General features: G+C 41.1%; 1 protein-coding gene across 1 annotated transcript in view; it reads right to left on the bottom strand.

Annotated features, from left to right (window-relative positions):
* Window positions 1-942: 942 nt before the first annotated feature.
* Window positions 943-20,003, bottom strand: part of LOC145713811 (uncharacterized) — a 67,858-nt gene continuing 48,797 nt past the window's right edge. The window contains exons 3-4 of the mRNA XM_081792624.1: window positions 1,429-1,995; window positions 943-980 (exon numbers count right to left, since the gene is read on the bottom strand). Coding sequence (XP_081648750.1) covers window positions 943-980; window positions 1,429-1,995 — 605 coding nt within the window. The remainder of the gene's footprint in view (window positions 981-1,428; window positions 1,996-20,003) is intronic.

The following is a 20,003-nucleotide window of genomic DNA, read 5'->3' as shown; positions in this document are numbered from 1 at the left end:
ATCTCACAATATTAGGTGATTTTTTTCTCATTCATTTAAAAAATTTTTAAAAACATTTATTTATTTTGAGAGAGAGAACACGAGCAGGGGAGGGGCAGAGAGAGGGAGAGAGAATCCCAAGTGGGGTCCACACTGTCAGCGCAGAGCCCGATGTAGGGCTTAAACTCACAAACTGTGAGATCATGACCTGAAATCAGTTGAGTCGGACACTCAACCAACTAAGTCACCCAGGCACCCCTTTTTTTTCTCATTTTGATTTATGTGTTTGAGTGCCAATGTTAAAATAATTTTGATTGGAAGTGTATATTTTAAGTACAGAGATCTGAGTTTTAATCCAAATCTGAAAATTGTTAACTGCTTCCTTCCATCTCTTACTGGCGACTACCAGCAAATGGGTAGAATTCCTTTCTCCAGGAATAACTTTTCCAGTACATTCCTTTTTATTATCAAAAGACTTTGCATGAAAACAGGAAGATATGGTTTTCTCCTTAACTGAGAAAAACACTTGTCCCAATCTCTGTAAAATGTTCTTCCTATGCCTCTGACCCTTGGACGATAAAAGCAATGATAGTATGACTTTGGTCTTCCTGCTCCAGGAAGGAAAGTTGCTGTAGGAAGAGAATTGACTTTTTTTCAATTCTGTGGCTTGAGAACAAGCTACAACTCCAGTTTTTCAAAGTGCATGGAAAATAATACACAATTATTAGATTGCTATCTGTCGGACTAGAGATTTAGTAGAATCTAGAAAAATCAGAAACCAGAAAAATCCAATGTATTTTTAAAAGAATGCTACATTTTACTGCTTCTCCTTCCTTTGGCTTCTGGAATTTAACCTCCATCTGACCCATCTCCATTCTAATAGTGTAGAGCCACTTTGGCTCTATTAGTACTTCCTTAAAGTTATCTTCTTTTTTCTGTTACATGAACTGCACAGCCAGTTTTTCAATCAGCATTTTTAAAGTTTATTTCTCGGTAGCAACCTAATTGAAAACATAAAAGATAAATTTCACAGGGCTTTTCTTATTATCTTCAACATAACAGATGGCATCACAGCAACTTGAAAAGCGGGAAAGCCATTTTATCATGAGTTTGAGGGTTGGGGGTGAGCACAAGGTACTCATATCTCCCCTCTGCTAGGCAAAACCAAAGGTAAATTTTAGAACAACGGGATCTAATCCAGTACCAATAATGGCTTCAGAGAAATTCTAAAGCCTCTAAATTTGTATGCATTTTATGAATAGGTAAGTTCATTTTTCTTAACAGAGAAACCATCGTGTATCAGATCCTCAATGCACACAAGCAATTCACAAAAGCTAGGTACAATTTCTAGAAAACCTAGAGGATTAAACACGCTACCTTTCTCCTATTCTTCATATTTTTCCCCACAGCCTAGCTTTCCTCCCCACCTCCCACTCCTGCAAAAAGAACCTTTTTTGTTTCCATTTGATCTCACAGCATAGGCAAGCTTGTCAGCATGGTTGAAAAGTTGCGTTCTGGCTGAAGAAAGAAGCTCGAGCGGACATCTTGACACTGGGTAAATGCAGACGGGTTCCTCAAAGGCTGCTGGGCACTGCACGGGAGGCTCCAAGTTGTGCTGCGGGGTGAGCTTTTTGAAGAGATACTCGCCCAGCCCGGCCTGAGGGCCAGCCAGCCTGCGGAGGTCGGTGAGGTGGTCGCCCATCTTCTTGATGACTTTCATCTCCTCTAGGAAGTGGCTTTTGAGGAGGTCACAGAGACCGGGATCTCCGTTGGCGGCCCCCAGGGCATGCAGATCCAAAAGGGCCTGGTTCAGGTTCTTCTCCAAGGCCATGGCGGCTTCCATGGGGTCCACGCTGCCACGCCACCCATCTTGGGACAGCTCTTGCCAGTCCTGAAGGAAGGGGCAGCCGCTCCACTGGTTTCGCATCTTAAAGAGACGGTGGGCGCCCTCACGCTTCTCCTCAGCTAACTCTTGGAAGAAGCGGCCCATGCCCTTCGGAGCTACATCGTTGCCTCCTTCAAAATAGAAGCAAAGAGAGAGGTAGGTGTAGGAGGCCTGCAGATGCAGGTTCACCAGGCGCTGGAGTGCAGCCTCCATCTGGGCGGAATAATTCTGCTGGATCTGGGTGCTCATGGTTGGTGAGCCGTGAGGAGCGAAGCGTAAAATACGGTGCTTGCGGGTCTTGGAAGCACGGGAGAGCAAAGAGGATTCCGCCGGAAGTTGTAGCTGAAGGGGAGGGCCTAGAGGTGAGAGGTTGGCAGGGATAGGAGGAGGTAGGGAAGGGCTGGGGCTACCCAGTCTGTTCAATCCAATAGACAGTTCTAGAGGGCTGCAGGGTGAACTCTAAGTCTAGTTTTTGATAAGAGTTTAATTCTTTCTTTCCTAACTATTAGAAAGGAGTTTTTACCTCTCATTTTGCCCCGTTTCTTACTTACAAGATGAGGTAAGAACGTTCAAGGTTAAGAATGTTAAGTATCGATAGTGAAATGCCTCCAGTCTTCACTTGTGACTTAAAACTCCCTTGTTTCTTATTTTATAGAGTCTATAGGAATTTATCGTTTCCTGCTCCTAAAGCCTCGTTTACAGGGTGACTATTAGTTCCAGTTTGCCCAGAGCAGTCTTGTTGTCCTGGTGCAATTATTAATAGTTTCCCCTAATAAATAAATAAAATAGTATCCCCTTTCACACTCAAAAGGGTCCTTGTTTGGAATATACATTACATGGTCACCTTATTATTATTAAGAAGGTCAAAATCTACACTATAGAATGAGAAATGGATGAGCTTCTAAGACATTGAATTTGGACATAGTTCATACCAGTAAGAATCCCATCATAAATTTTCTACTAGTCAGGCTTCATTTTTTCATGTGTTGATGCATTTATTCCTTCTAATAGAAGATCTACTGGATACCGTTTATGTGCCAGGTGTTTTGTTAGGTACTGGTGGCTTCTTGTGATTACCCAGATATTCCACCATTAACTTAGACATGTCATGTGAAAGGGAAGTGAAGATGAAAGTGTAGACTTATAAATCCTACCACAATAGAAAATAATCCATACAGGATGAGTTAGCTATTCTCAGCTGGAAGATGAGGGTAGAACTAGATGATCTCACAGGGTCTCTTCCAGGTTTGTGATTTCATGTTTAGCATTTTATTTTCCTAAATACCACTTGCCTGGGGCTGTTTCACAATCAGAACACTTTAATGTGTTTTCTGTCAAACAGGAAGGCATATGCTATTCAGGATAAACAATATTTGAACCCAGAGAGGAAAGTTTGCATTCAACCTTGGACCTACTTCTAAATGAAAATAAAAATTCATTCTCTTGCAGCTACTTTCTTTTTTTTAAATATTTTTTAATGTTTATTTTTGAGACACCCACACACACACAGAGGCAGAGAAAGAGGGAGACACAGAATCTGAAGCAGGCTCCAGGCTCTGAGCTGTCAGCACAGACCCCGACACGGGGCTCAAACTCACAAATGGTGAGATCATGACCTGAGCCGAAGTCGGATGCCCAACCGTCCAACCCACTGAGCCACCCAGTCTTTTGCAGCTACTTTCAACTTTTATTTTCTATGTTGCTGGAAACTGACATGTTAAAATTTCAAAAAGAGATCTGCAGTCTCCGTTCACTGCTGAAGCCAAAATACGGGCATATATCCTGTAAATTGTAAATTTTTTTCATGGAAGGTTGTGCCCAAAAGTATTCTCATATTGCATTTGGAATTTGCAAAAACTGTTAGAATTCAGGAATAGCACATTTTTCAACCCTGGGGGGAACGGGGTAAAACGGAAGTAGTTGTGCAGCCTTTCTAGTCTTGGTTCTAGAGCAAAAAGAGGAGGCTGGAGGTTAGGAGGGAGGGGAAAAACAAAAATTCAAACCCAAGAACAATCCTCACATATACCCAAATAGGAAAGAAATTATACAAGATGGAATACCCTCCAAATGATTGCAAAGAAAATGTTCATTTTTTACCCTGTGCATTAACCCTTAGTCATCATATTGACCTTGTAATAAAAAATGCTGGGCTTAGAGAAAACTTCAGCATATAACATATTATCTGTATTATAACATGTCAGGCTCATTTAATATATTTCAATTTCCTATACATTTATTTGTTCTTCTTGGAAAAGAAAAATGTCTACATAAACCTTCTCAGATGAGATCATTTTCTGCCTTGTGCACAATTTGACAAATACTTCCCTCATCATGTTAGAGAGAAGACAGTCAGTGTTGGAACTGTGCTGTGATAGGTGGTCAAGCACATAATTGTCAGAAGCAAGTCAATGTGTGCTCAAATCCCAGCTTTGCCACTTACTATGAGTGTGACCTTAGGCAGGTAGCATAAGCTCTTTGAGCCTTAGCTTGCTTTCTTGCCTATAAAATAGGACTGTTAATATCTCACAAGTATACCACAAGGATTAAATTATATAATACATGAGAAAACATTGCCAAACAAGTAGAAAGCACTTAAAATAGTGCTGTATCACTAATGAATTTTGCAGTAAAATTTTGGGGATCCTCTCAAACCTTGGTAAGTATCAGATTCATATCCCAATAGGTTTTTGATCCAAGCGTCCTCGCTGCAGACCTGTTTGGCTGAATCACTCTTCTCAGTGGCAATGTCCTTTTAAGTATGAAAGCACAGAGGCACAGCCTTGGGTGCCAAAGAGCCAATTCATTTAAAACACGAACAAAACCAGCTTTTCTTACTTCCCATGCCTAAGTGAGATTCAGCAACACCTCTTGAGGTCCTTTGTGGCACTCTCAGCTGTGGAGGGAAGGGGAGCAATGCCTAGGCAGCAGAAGTCTCTTCATTTTCTCATTTCTCCAGCCCAAGATCATCATCCACTGTAGCAAGAAACATCTAATGAACACCTACTTTATAGGAGAGGTAAGATTATGGAACATCCCGTGTGAATAATAAATTCATCTCCTCTCTCATTCCAATGTAGACTTTGTGGAATGCTTATGTCTTGAGTCAGATTCCTCAGAAACAGACCTTGAAATGAGGATTCCTGTGCAAGTGATTTATTGGGAAAGTGCTCCCAGGGGAGACCAAAAGAGAGTGCAGAAAGCAGCACAGAGAAAGAAAGGAGGCCAAGAAGCGAGGTTGCAATTTCAGGAAAAGTCTGAGCTTCCTAATAATCTCGAGGCTTATTAGCTTTGGAGTGTAAATTACACTTAGTGTTTATTTCAACATGGGGCAAGGCAACTGGATTTTCATAGTCCTGTCCATTGGCTATGGGGATCCCCAGAGAAATATAAATTCCCATGGTCTTTATACAGGTGAAACAACTCCGGTATCTCAAGGGACAGCCAAAGGTCACAGGTGCCAGTCATTAGCAGAAAAGCACACCAGAACTGGGTGCTGAGCACACCAAACTGCCAAAAGGGATCCGATAGTATTTGGGCAGGGCATGTACAGTATCCACCACCAGCCTGCTTCTCTACTTGACCTTGGAAGGTACCGGAGTACAGTGGAAATGAGAAACCCCAATTTGTACATTTTTACCATGAATTCAATGGATAAAATAAAGACTTTATTCAATGGATAAAATAAAGACTTTTTATATATGTATACCTCTTTGCTACTTCCATTTACAGGGAATATAGGGGTTTTAGAGTCTACATCTGAAATCTCTTCTGGCATCGCTGGAAATCTGTAACTCTCTTCAGGTGTCTCATTTTCACATATTCAAGGCCCAAACAGACCCAAAGCTCCAGCTAAGAAACTGTTTGCATCTTTTATCAGGCCCTCTACTGTAATTGACAGCACTCCCTATATTGGAACCGCATATTGATTTGTTTAATAGCTGCACAGAAGTACTTAAAAGTGAAAACATCCCTAACAACGCAGAAACTGACAGGCTGTGAAATGGCTGCTTAAGAACTTGTCATCCAAACTGAACTCACATGAAAACTGATGCTAAAAAACAGCAAAATGGTCTCTGTTGCTTGTCATTTTTCTAAAAGGAACTGTAAGGGGTACAATTTAGTTCTAAGCTGTTCATCTACTTTAGACAAGGGACAGCTTGACACCAGGCACAGTTATAAAACGAAGAGTTTCTAATTTTTCTCTCCCACAACACGCGCGTGCACACACGCGCGCACGCACACAGTCTCCTCCTCATTCCACCTGTAACCCCCACTAAACCCTGAAGCACACTGAGAAGCTTGTCCACAGCCTAGCCCAACAGGTCTACCTTGCAAAACCTACCCTCCCTGTACTTCCTATGGGTACCTCAAACAAGCAGTGGTTCTCAGCCAGGGCTGATTTTGTCCCCCAGAAGACATTTGGCAATGTCTGGAGACATTTTTGGTTGTCATAATTAGGGGAAAGGAACTACTGGCATCTAGTGGGTGCAGGCCTTTGGGATGCTATGAAACTTTCTACAATGCCCCAAACATTCTACAGCAACCTGCAAGAAATTATGCAGCCCAAAATATCAGTAGTGCCGAGGATGAGAAACTCCGTGCTAATGGGTAAATAATGTTGGTGTCTTAGTTTGGGTTACCCTAAAAGCGGAACCTGAGATAAGAATCTGAGTACAATGAGTTGAGGTGATCCCTGAAAACATCAGCAGGCATTAAGGTAAATGAGACAAGGAAAAGGAAGAAAACCAATAATGGCTGTGTTAAACAACAGGTTACTCCTATAGGCAGCTAGCACTCAATCCTACTGGGGAACTCTGGGGTACTATATGAGGCATGCTTTGGGGTTATCCGGAACAAGAACAAGGAAGCTGCAATATTTATCTTCATATCTTATCTGTTATTAGCTGAGGACTGAGGATATTAACTTTCATGTACTTCCGGACTACTCTTTGAGAACCAAAAGAATGCCCTCTCAGGTAGAGAGTTTGTGAGCTTGTGGCAAGAGCCCATGGACACGTAGCAAGAGCCCATGGACATGTATGGGAATGGTGAGTGCTGAGTGAGTGTGGACAGGGGACCAATGATGTATGCTGGGGTTGGTCGTCCAAGAAAACACTCATGGGAATATATCTTCAGTTGCTTTTTCTGAGGATAATGCTTTAGCCAAAAACATAATTCTAATCATGACCACAGTAGGTGTCCCAGATGACAAGCAAGAGTGATATGTTTTAGAGAGATCTTATTAGAACATGTGGTTGGAAGGACTCTTAGAAGCCATGTGTTCCAGCTCTGTACCAATGCATGCATCTCCTTAGGAACATCTCTGACAAATAAGCATCTAGTCTTTGCTTGAACACACCCAGGTTACCAGGAACACAGTAGCTCATGAGGGATACCCGTTCTATGTTCGAGAGAGTCACTTGGGAGCCAAGCAGACCTGAGTCTTGAACCTGACTATTCCATTTTTTTCATTTTTTTTAATGTTTATTTACTTTTGAGAGAGAGAGAGAGAGAGAGAGAGAGAGAGAGAGACAGAGCATGAGTGGGGGAGGAGCGGAGAGAGAGGGAGACACAGAATCCAAAGCAGGCTCCAAGCTCTGAGCTGTCAGCACAGAGCCCGATGTGGGGCTCAAACCCACGAACTGTGAGATCATGACCTGAGCCGAAGTCAGACGCTTAACCGACTGAGCCACCCAGGTGCCCCAGAACCTGACTTTTCTATTTAATGGCTGTGTAACTTTGGGCAAGTTACTTAACCTCTCTGAGTCTTATTCTCTTTAGCTATAAAACACCAGTAATATTATCTACCTCTTAAGATTATTGTGAAGATTAAACAAGAGAATACAAGGAATTTTTTAAAGGCTTATTTATTTATTTGAGAGAGAGAGAATGGGAGAGAGGGAGAGAGGAAGAGAGAGAGAGAGAGAGAGAGAGAGAGAGAGAGAAATGTCAGGGCAGAGAGCCCGATGTAGGGCTGGAATTCACGAACCCGTGAGATCATGACTGGGCCACCGAGGAGCCCCAAATACAAGGAATTCAATACAACTTCTGACACATAGTACGTGCTAAATAAACATTAGCTGCCTTCACTCCTTTTCCTTCTCCATCCTCTCAAATCTCTTGTGTCAGCTCTCTGTCTCACAATAAGTTTGATCCTTTCATTCTGGTTCTGGCTTCCAAAAAAATATAAAATAAGCTAATGCCACCTTTCCATTAATCTAAGACCCTCCTTCTCCACTGAAACAGGCCTGGCGTCTTCCACCTCTCCTCATACCACCTGGCTCTGTGGGCCTCTACTCTCTGGTCACTCTCCAAAAGGAAGTGGAGTCCCCCCAAGGAGACAGCTTCAACCACATGGTTTACCTGGGATGAAATACACTTGAAGATCACATCCTCTTAATTTTGATGCATGTAGATCAAAAAGGGCTCTTTATGAAATAGTGTTCTCTTTTAACATAAAGAACAAAATCTGTCTAGTCAGGAAAGCAAGGCAGGAAATGATTTGCTCTTTCCTTATCATGCTCCATTTTAACTCTTACAAATGTTTCTTCCAACCTGTACTTGCCCTTTAGCCTCCGTGATGAAAAGTACTTTCTGTTACTTTTTAAAAGTAAAATTTTAATGTTTCATAGAAAGAAACAAGATTCATATTCCAAATAAGATGTGGCATCATATTTCAGAAGGGCTGGCAAGTCGGCCCTTCGTGGCTGCCAAGAAGTGGGTTGGACAGACCCAGCTTGAGCTGGAAAGAACATCCAGCCTTGAAATCCGAAGTGGCAACTTTTGCAGTACTACTCTCCCTTTCCCTGCTTGAAGCCCCTCAATGCTCCTTCTGGTCCCGCTGACATCTGGCTGGAGAAGAGAGTCACCCAGCAAGAGATTGTGCTTTTCATTACCTATAACATGATCTCATTTTTGTAAAGATATGTGTGTATATGTATATGTGTGTGTGTGTAAAGACAGATAGCAAAATGTTAGCAGTGGTCTGTATCTTTGTGTGACCAATTTTTTACTTTTTCGTTTCTGTATCATCTGATTTGGGGGCGATGAGAATATACTGAAATTTATTTCAGAAAAATCAGGGAAAAAGACCTGTTTCTATCTTCAAAGAAAAGGAAAATTTTGCTCTCCTGTCTCAGTAGGTCATATGATCTCAGTCCACAGAGCAATGAACAGGACTCAGTGTCGTCTCCTGAAGCCAGAGCTAGCCTGATGCATAGCATTCTCCAGCCTGGTAGGTACCCAGGTACTTTGCAACTGAGAAATTAAAATTCAGGAAAATGAAGGGCTTCTCTCTCATGCCTCCTCCCCTATTCCCTTGGGGCTTCAGTGGTACTCCTTCTACCCCCTACTAATCACCAACAACCCGAGGTTCAGTCTGGGGACTGGGAAAAAAGGAAACTCCCTCCTGGGGCTGCCCTGGCTCATAGGGCAGGGATGCTGCCTTATATTTCCTCCTCATTCCCTGCTGGGCCTGGCAGTCTGATTGACACAAAGGATCACAGATTCTCAGGGGTGATGATTCCTCAGAGGTCATTTGATCCCAGTCCTTATCCCCATTGTCAATGCTTGATAATTACCTGATCATTAACAAGTTAAATGTGGCTACTGGTCACTTTGGCTACTCAAGAGGTTTGAGCCCAAGAGTCAAGTGTGCCCAATTCACTCAGACACCATCCCCAGCCAGTCCCCTCTGCCAATGGTCTAGGAATACAAAGACATGACTCGGCACTTATGCCCCCGTGAATGGGACAGGAGAAGGGGCCACTGACCCATGGTGGGAACAGCACCAACAACAGGTCCCATTTACAGCTTCTGGAACTGGCAATGGCTGTATGTTTGGCATCAGTGCAAATCTCCCCTCCCATGATCCCCCTGCCCCCTCCTCAGGGTGTATGCATGGGGCTGCAGGCCAAAACACAGCACTGTTCAGCAGTTCGAGATAACGAAATATCTATCTGGGCCTGACTCTCTATATAAGCACCAGATGGTAATGATTAAAATTAAATTAAATTAATGTTTGACAGTCCGTGAAGGGCATAAATTGCATGGTGTGCTGGTTGTCCAATCTGTCATCTTGTTTCCCTTGGCTCAGGTCAACAAACAACAGCTGAAAGCTGCCTCTCTGGGTCAAACAGTAGCTTATTTCTCTGCTATGGAAATGGCTGCTCAGTTTACTAAGTTGAAGGCTCCTATGCCGCCAAAACCGTGATTAAGACTCCTTAAAAGGCAGAGAATTCTGTCTTCTCCCTACAGTCTCCAGCAACCATCTCCCAAACACGCCATAATGGCAATCATTGGTTAGAATTCAGAAACAGGGAAATCTGAACCTGGCCTAAGAGCAAAACCATTGCCAAAATCACAAAGCAATTTCCAGCTCTAATGACGGCCTTCTACATGCACATGGTTTCTAGAGCATGTGGGCAGTGCTGATGTGTTATCAAATTGCAAAAGAATCCATGGTATTACATTTTAAAATCACCCATCTGCCAAGTACTCCCTTCCAAAGAACTTTCCGATTCAGACTTTTGCTCCTTCCCCCTGTGTTATTCAAGAATCGCTGTTCCAATATTTACACTGTCTTTCTTCCTATGTACAACCAAAGTCCCACTTCAACCTTTGTACTTTTGCACAAGAACTTTAACGGAAGTTTCAAAATGTTTAGCATATATTCTTTGGTGGCAAGGATTTGTTTCTCTATGTGTAAGCCAAATAGAACAAGCAAATGAGGCACGCACAAGGCGGTGGAAGCCGGTTTGTACCACCCAGATGGCCCTTCAGGAATCAAACACTTATCTCCCCAGCTGCCTGGTGCACCGCTGGCGGGCAGCCCTCAGCTGTCAGCCCACTTTGGAGATTGCTTCTGTTGAAGACAACTGCCTCACCAAAGATCTCATCTCCTTCTGAGGGCAGCTCACGTATCCCAACTCGGGACAGCTCTTAGGATCCTTCTTTCCCTGCTATTTTGTCTGCCTGGGCTTGTGATCCAGGTTATTGCCTGGGTCCTCCCACTTAATTCAGGTCTCTGCCCAAATGTCACTTCATCAGAAAGGCTTCTCCTGATCGTTTTTTCCCAAAGTAGCACACACTCCGCCCTTCTCCACAGCCCCACCTCCATAGCGCACTGTGCCTTTACTGTGCTTTTGTTTTCTTCACAACTCTTTCCTCTACCTGATGTTATTTCGATATTTATCTATTATTTGGTTTATCGTCTCCCCACTGGAATATAAGCTCTATGATGTCTGGGACTTTAGCTGTTTTGTTCATTTCTTTATCTCTACTATTTAGAAAAAGTGCCTAGCACATATATAAAGGATAAATACTTGTATTATTTTGCTCAGTAAATATTTGTTAATCAATGAATGAATGATTAGTCTCCTAATATCTTAGTTACTTCCTAGTATTTACACTGCCTAGCTCTCTCCCTCCACATCCTGAGAATCAGACTCCTGCCAGGGAAGCATAATAGTCAAGAACATAGGCTTTGGCATTAGGCTGACTTACTCCCTTAGTTCATACACGATTACATACCTCTTTAACATTTAGTAATTTTTGAGAGAGAGAGAAAGTATGTGCGCATGAGCAGGGGAGGGGCAGAAGGGAGAAGGAGACAGAGAATCCCAAGCAGGCTCTGCACTGAGAGTGGAGAACCCGATGTGGGGCTCAAACTCAAGAATCATGAAATCATGACCTGAACGGAAGTCAGATGCTTCACCAACTGAACCACCCAGGCGCCCCGCGATTACATAGCCCTTAAGCTGTGTCAGGCATTGCTCTCGACACTTTAATATTAATGCATTTAAGGCTCACAACAGCCATAAGAGTAGGTATTATTACTATTCCCTTTTTACTGATGAAGATATTGAGCAATAGAGAGGTTAAGCACTTGCCCCAAGTCACACATATAATAAGAGTCAGAATTTGAACCCAGAAAGTCTGTCTCCCGAATCTGCCACTTAACCAACTGTGTAATTTTGAGTAAGTTCGTCTCTGAATCAGTTTCTTTGCCCATAAAAATAGAGATAATAATGCCTACCACACAGAGTTGTAACCAAGAAATGAGGTGTGTAAAGTGCACAGCAGGGTTCCTGATTCACACAAATACTTAATAAAGGGTAAGTGTTATCATTTTCCCCCTGCATCCCAACAGACTGCATGGACTTCCAAGTGTCACCCCCACTGGACTTTTGTTTCATTTTGGATGCCCTATATTGACCCTTGCTGAAGGTCTTGGATAATATATATCCACTCACTATTCTAATGCTCCATGGACAGCCCCAGCCTCTGTCACCTCCTCCCTCGACTCCACCATAGCTTGCCTTACCCCTGTAGACAGACCTAGGGCCAGGTCCAGAACACTTTGCTAATGTACTGCCTTGTCAGATCCCAGAATAAAATGATTGTTTGAGGCAGAGGCAACAAAATTCACGTGGTATAACTTGCCTTTGACAGCTAGCCTTACAGTTCTCTGGGGTTCCCACTACCCAGTATAATCACTCAGATGGGCCACAGCCCAAATTTGATCAGGTGTAGTAGCCACTTTCACGTTTTTCCCAGACCTCTCTTCAAACAATTCCTTATTGTCACAGCTGCTAGGAGTCCTCATGGCAGACAACTCTTAGCTCTCAGTCACTTCAGGGGTTGCCTCAAAGGCAGTTTCCTTGATGACCTTCTGAGGCTGTCGATATCCAGTGACAAATCAATGTAGGAATATAAATTCCTGCCATTTTGGCCCAAATGAGGACAACTCTAAAGGGCCATTGGAACTCCAGAGCTACTTGTGGGTCAGCCGAGGCTACTGTTGGGCCTGCATCACAGCTCAGCTTCTCCCTGTGCCCACTCCTGCTTGCTTTTTCTCCTTTTCCCAGGAGCTGATAACAAGGGCATGCCCTGATAAGCATCCTGCCTCCTGTGCTCTATCTCAGAGTCAGCTTCCCAGGAAGCCCAGCCTATAACACAAGACCTAGTCAATTCACTCATACTCATTGTCATGGTCTCTGGATTCTTCCAGAAACTATTAAACCCAGGAGACAAAATGGCCTCCTAGGATTACATCTCCCTGGCCAAATCCCCAACCCATCCCCATTGTTTTTCACTTTTTCTCAGAGGCACGTCTACTCTAGCCTGCCTGCTTACACAAGCATATAAATGAAGCCAGAAAAATGATCTTCCCTGATGCCTATTAATCAATTTCTTGCCTACTGTTCATTGCTTCAGCTCAGGGCTTCTCTTTCCTCAAGGAAATGAGACAGATGATCATGGGTTGCCACACAACACTGGTTCTTTACTTTGACCTCTTGAGTCCTAGGAGGATTTATCAGCAAACAACAAGCTCATTTAACTATAAGTCAGAAGCAGACAAAGAGTCAGTCATTAAGGGAATATAAACAACTAGGTGTTTTACCCATTCTGTAAAGCTGATATATTTATAAACATGCCCTTGGGCAAGGGTCAGCCTCAATGATAGCCCCTTTGGAAGTAGCAAATCCCAAACCACTTATTTGTTATGTCTATAGATGACATTTTGATCTCAGTAATCATTAAAATATCTGTACTTTTAATGGCCTATAAAATCTTAACATGCTTCCCTATACCAGATTTCCCACAGTGCAACTGGATGAACCTCATAGCTTCCATTTGATCTTCAAGAATAGATAAATAACTGCTCTATTTAAGTGTGCAGCACTGTGTTTGATAAGTTTCATGAAGTATAAAAATGCGGCAGCGTATAAATGGTTTTTTTTTTTAAGATTTTCTGTGGGAAGATATTTTATGTCAGTAAGTAGGTCTTCCTAAGTAAATCCTTTGCTCTCACAGCGTGCAGCCTAATTCTTACAAGGGAATTAAAAGAATACTTGATAGTCTATTGGTTTCTCATGTTAGTTTTTGTTTTATTATGTCCCTTTGGAAATACTGTTTCGTTTTGATCTAAGACTCTTGTCTAGATATCCAAAATGTAGCTAGTATTATTAGGCAGGCATGGATACTGATCAATATTCTGTCCTTTATAGTGAACGGTGATATGATTGATGCTGACCTCAATCTGTATGGACAATTACAGCTGTAAAAACAGATGCTACTCTCCCAGGCCCATCCCAGCCATATGCTTTGATTCATGGTGCTGGGCACTTGGCAGAGATGGGCATTTTGTGTAAGTCAGACTCTGATACCCCTGGACTATCTGAAGATTATTTTTAAAAAGTTATGATTCACTGCTGGTGGGGCTAGCTGCCTGTGTTGCCTCCTAGGATTCTACAATTCCTATGGCTCATGCTCTGACATTTTGCTTTTGTGCCCCAGACACTTATAACAACCTTATTTCAGGCTCCCCATAAAGTAGTTACTTGGATCACTGGAACAGTGAACTCATAGAGACTTTTAAAAAATATCTGGTATTTTAAAAATCCTGGTTGTGAACATCACTATAGGGGAAACTAGTGCAGTTTAACGTCTTCCTATGGGAGCTTCAGATTTATTGGGGGAGACCAATGAAAACAGAATGACGTCTGCCATCATCGAAATAGGTTGGATTGAATGATCACTCACATAACCTGAAAGTGAATCATGGGGGTCCTTGTTAAAATGCAGTTCCCATCACAGATCAATTGAATAAGAACCTCTGGTTTGGTATTGATATCTGAATCTTTAACAAGCTCTCCAAGTGATTCTCATGCACGCTAAATGTGAAGAACCATCACCCCAGAGATGGATTTCAGCCTAGGCATGTTTCCTGCACTGCCACCATTAGTTAGTGGCTCTCTGTGTTTTGGAAGGAAATGGAAGCCTTCAGTGACAATTATCATCAAAATGTGCAATTAATCACTAAAATGATGATGTTGCTGCCCCACCCAGAGCCCCTTTACCAGTATAGTGTACCCATTCTCGGTTGCTGACTCCATCTTACCCAGAACCAAGATTGGCTCTATTTATTTGCTACTTAGCAGCTGTAAGTGTTAGCTGCTAACAGCTCACAGCTGCACTCTTCTCTGGAGAATTGTTCTAAACTGATAGGAGCCACCTCATCCAGAGATGCCTCAGAGGTAACATACCTACCAACACAGCAAATGACTGACTAATATGAAGGAACAAAAGACCAAACCCTTTGCCTCAAGGGAGACCACTCTGTGATATCATCTTTGCTCTGAATCCTCCATAAAATCAGGGTGATGCTAGACTTCTGTTGAATCCACTTCTTTGCTTAGTCTCTTCTGCCATTCCTGCTTCCTTCATGTCCTTCCTTGGTGGTTCCTCCCGAGAACACTCCCTCAAGAGAATCCCTGTCTCATTCTCTGCTTCTAGGTTACTCTACTTAAGTATTGTTATTCAGAAGTTGAGGAGGCTTTTCCAAGAGGAAAAAGTTATAGAAATAACAAAAGAGGTTCTGTGAATAAATACACAGATATATATATATGAAACAAATAGGAGATTCTGGTTCTAAGTAAAAGGGGGTAACTTTTTACCTAAGTAAAAGGGGGTAAAAGATATACAGGGTAACACTCTGTATATCCCACTCAATGCAGCTATAAAACCTGGAAAGAATGCATAAGGCAGCTAGTTGAGGACACTGAAAAGTCCACAGTAGCATGCAGATTGGGAAAGAAAACAGACCAGAATCCAAAGTACTACCAAACTGGTGATGAGTTTGTTTATTTTTCCTCTGCTATCCCTGGCTTAGACTCAAGGCAGCCCAAAACCTAGAAATGGGAACTAGGGCATGGACAAAAAGAGCTCCAGGAGAAGCCCACTAGTTTTGTCCGGAAAAGGAGGAAGAAGGTCTCTTGATGTTTAGAGAGAGTGGGGGAAATCTCTCAGGCTTCCCCCCACCTTTTCTCTGTTCTCTTGCACGCGAGGAAATCCTAGAGTAGCAGCAGCAACAGTAGAGACAGCACCAGCAATGGGGGCCTATAGATGCCTAAAACTCTGAGGGAGGAGAACCATTATGACTGATCAGAAGACCTGTGTCCCAAGAGGATGTGGCCAATTCCCATTGCTGTTTTTCTCTCTCTTCCCTCCTGCTGCTTGGTCTTAGACATAGGTACAACTGTGAGAAATGCACAGCACAGCATAGTAGCCCAAAGCCCATCTTCCCTGGGTTAGAGCCTGGAAGGTGAGCCCCAGGGAGGAAAAAGGAATGGGGAAATGTTGAAGAGGGTAGAACTTAGGAAAACCAACCCATAAAATTGTTTATTAGTGCCTAAGCTCAGTCTTTAGTTGTGTGCATATGAATCTGACCCAAAACAATACAACAAAGATTTTGAGAACTGAATTATGGGCTAGAACACTGCCCAGATCACAGACTGGCCACTGGGTGGCCACACATGAGATAGAGTTGAATAGCGCTGCAAAGGCTTTGAAACTGAACTGGCATTGGAAACACAACCCACAGATGGCTGGTTGGAATGTCTGGTTTGAACTCAAACCAATCGTCTGTTAAAAATATCTACATTCCCCATAAGATTTAAACAATACCCAGAAACTCATAATGCAGAGTCTCCCAAAATATCCAGGAAAAAATCTAAAATTACTTATATTGCAAGGAACCAGGAAAAATCTCAACTCACACCAATGCCAAGATGACATGTTGGGATTATCAGACAAAAACTTTAAAGCAATATTATTAACATGTTCTAAGAAATAAAGGAGAACACCCTTGAAATAAATGGAAATATAGAAAGTCTTAGCAGGGAAATAGAATATATAAAGAGATATCAAATGGAGGTTTGAACTGAAAACTACGATAACCAAAATAAAAAATTCACAAGACGGGCTCAAAAGGAAAATGAACATAATAGAAGAAACAGTGAATTTATTGGTATATTAATAGAAATAATCCAACCTAAACAACAGGGAGAAAAATATTGAAAAAAATAATAAGCATTGCCTCAGGGGCCTGTAGGATAATACTAAAGGTTTAACATGTCATTGGAATACCAAAGGGAAATGAGAAAGAGTATACAATAGAAAAACTACTTGAGGAAATAGTGGTTAAAACCTTCCCCAAAGTGGCATAAGACATAAACCTACAGACTTAAGAAGTTCAATGAATCTCAAATAGTATAAGCCCAAAGAAATTACAGACACATCATAATCAAACTGCTAAAAAATAAATACAAAGTCTGGAGAGCAGTCAGAGAAAATGATTTTTGTGATAAGTGTCTAACCTTTTTTTTGCATATGGATGTCAGTTTCTCCGGCATCATTTGTTAAATAGACTATTTTTGCTCCATTGTATTGCCTCTGTTCTCTTATCAAAGATTAGTGGACTATATTTATGGAGGTCTAGTTCTGAGTTCTTTATTCTGGTCACTTGATCTATTTGTCTATTTGTCCACCAAAACCACACTGTCTTGATACTGCAGCCTTAAAGTAAGTCTTGAAGTCAAGCAGCACCAGTCCTCTGATTTTGTTCCCCTTCAATATTTTGTTGGTTATTCTGAGTCTTTTGCCTCTCCATATAAATATTTAGAATCAGTTTGTCAATATCCATGAATTAACTTACTGCAATTTTGATTGGTACTGTGTTGAATCTATAGATCAACAGATTAGAAAGAACTTACATCCTGACGTTATTGAGTCTTCTTTATCCATGAACATGGAATATCACCCATTTATTTAGTTCTTCAATTTCATTCATTAGAGTTTTGTAGTTCTCCCCATACAGCTCTTATATATATTTTGTTAGGATTTATACATTTTGGGGGGTGCTAATGTAAATGGTATTGTGGTTTTAATTTCAAATTCCACCTGTTCATTGCTGGTATATAGGAAAGTGAGTAACTTTTATGTATTAACTTTGTGTCCTGAAATCTTCCTATAATTGTGTATTCATTCTAGGAGGTATTTGTTGATTCTTTTGGATTTTCTACATAGACGATCATGTCATTTTTAAACAAACACAATTTTATTTTTCCTTCTTAGCCTGTGTACCATTTATTTAGCTTTCTCATGTTATTGCATTAGCTAGAACTTCAGGCACAATGTTGAAAAGGAGTGGTAAAAGCGGGGGCATCCTAGCCTTATACCTGATCTTAGTGAGAAATATCCAAGTTTCTCACCATTAAGTATGGTCACTGTAAATTTTTTGTACATAGTCTTTATCAAGTTGAGAAAGCTCTCCTCTGTTCTTAGTTAACTGACAGTTTTTATCATAAATTGGTGTTGGAATCTGTCAAATACTTTTTCTATATCTATTGATATAATCATGTGATTTTTCTTTTATTAGTTAATTGATATAATGGATCACATTAGTTGATTTTTGAATGGTGAACCCGCCTTGCACCACTGAACTAAATCCCACTTAGTCATGGTGTATAATCTTTTTATACTTTGTTGGATTTGATTTGCCAATATTTTGTTGAGGAGTTATGAATCTACGTTCATGAGAGATATTTAGTTTTCTTATAATGTATTTGTCTAGTTTGGATATTAAAATAATACTGGTCTCATAAAATGAGTTAGGAAGTATTCCCTCTGCTTCTATTCTGTGAAAGAGATTATAGAGAATTGGTATAATTTCCTCCTTAAATGTTTGGTATAACTCACCATTAAACCCATCTGGGCCTGGTGCTTTCTGTTTTGAAAGGTTACTCATAATTGATTCAATTTCTTTAATAGATATAGGCCAATTCAGATGATGTGATTCTTCTTGTGTGAATTTTGGCAGATTGTTTTTCAAGGAGTTGGTGCATTTCATCTAAGTTATCAAATTTGTGAACAGAGTTGTTAACCTTTTAATTTCCATGGGATCTGTAGTAATGTCCCTGTTTCATTTCTGATATTAGTAATTTGTGTCTTTTCCCCTTTTTCCTTAGTCAGCCTGGCTAGGGGTTTATTGATTTTATTAATCTTGTCAAAGAACTAACTTTGGCTTTTGTTGATTTTATCTATTGATTTCCTGTTTTCAATTTCCTTGATTTCTGCTTTAATTCTTAACATTTACTTTATTTTTTAAAGTTTATTTATTTTGAGGCGGGGGGGGGGGGGGAGAGAGAGAGAGAAAGCAGGGAAGGGGCAGAGTGAGGGGGAGATAGAATCCCAAGCAAGTTCCACTCTAGCTTAGAGCCTGACACAGGGTTCAAACCCATGAACCGTGAGATCATGACCTGAGCCAAGATCAAGGGTTGGATGCATAACCAACTGAGCCACACAGGCACTCCTTAACATTTATTTTATTCTGCTTACTTTGGATTTAATTTTTTCTTCTTTTTCTAGTTTCCTAAGATGGAAACTTAGATGATTGATTTTAGATCTCTTTTTTTCTAATATATGTATTCAATGCTATAAATTTCACTTTAAGCACTGCTTTCAATGCATCCCACAAACTTTGATAAATTGTGTTTTCATTCTCGTTTAGTTTAAAATATTTGTTATTTCTCTTCTGATTTCTACTATGGCCCATGTGTTATTTAGAAGTATGTTGTTTAACATCCATGCATTTGGGGATTTTCCAATTTTCTTTCTGTTATTGGTTTCTAGTTCAATTCCACTGTGATCTAAAAAAAGACATTGTGTGATTTGTATTCTTTTAAATTTGTTAAGGTATGCTTTGTGGCCCATAATGTGGTATATCTTGGTGAATGTTCCATGTAAGCTTGAGAGAAATGTGTATTCGGCTGTTGTTGGATGAAGTAGGCTATAGACATCAATAATATCCAGTTTATTGCTAGTGCTGCTGGGTTCAACTATGTCCTTATTGATTTTCTGCATATTGGATCTATCCATCCTGATAGGGCGGTGTGGAAGTCTACAACTGTAATAGGGGATTCAACTATTTCTCCTTACAGTTCTATCTGTTTTTGCTTCATGGTAAAAAACTTCACTTCAAAGAGAACAGTTTGATGCTCTGGTTAAGCACATACATGCTAAGAACTGTTATGTCTTCTTGGAGAATTGACCGCCTTATCATTATATAATGCCTTTCTTTATTCCTGATAATTTTCATTACTTAGTAGTTTGCTCTGTCTTAAATTAATATAGCTACTCCTGTTTACCTTTTTAGAAATATTTGTTTTTGGGAGAGCACAAACAGGGATGGGGCACAGAGGGGAGACAGAGGATCCAAAGTGGGCTCTGCACTGACAGTCTGACAGCAGTAAGTCTAATGTGGGGCTCGAACTCACAAACTGTGAGATTGTGATCT

Source organism: Panthera onca, chromosome X (genome assembly GCF_046562875.1).
Source record: "Panthera onca isolate mPanOnc1 chromosome X, mPanOnc1 haplotype 2, whole genome shotgun sequence".
NCBI classification, from domain to species: domain Eukaryota; kingdom Metazoa; phylum Chordata; class Mammalia; order Carnivora; family Felidae; genus Panthera; species Panthera onca.
The sequence above is the reverse complement of the archived record's forward strand: the minus strand, read 5'-3'. Positions and strand labels throughout refer to the sequence as shown.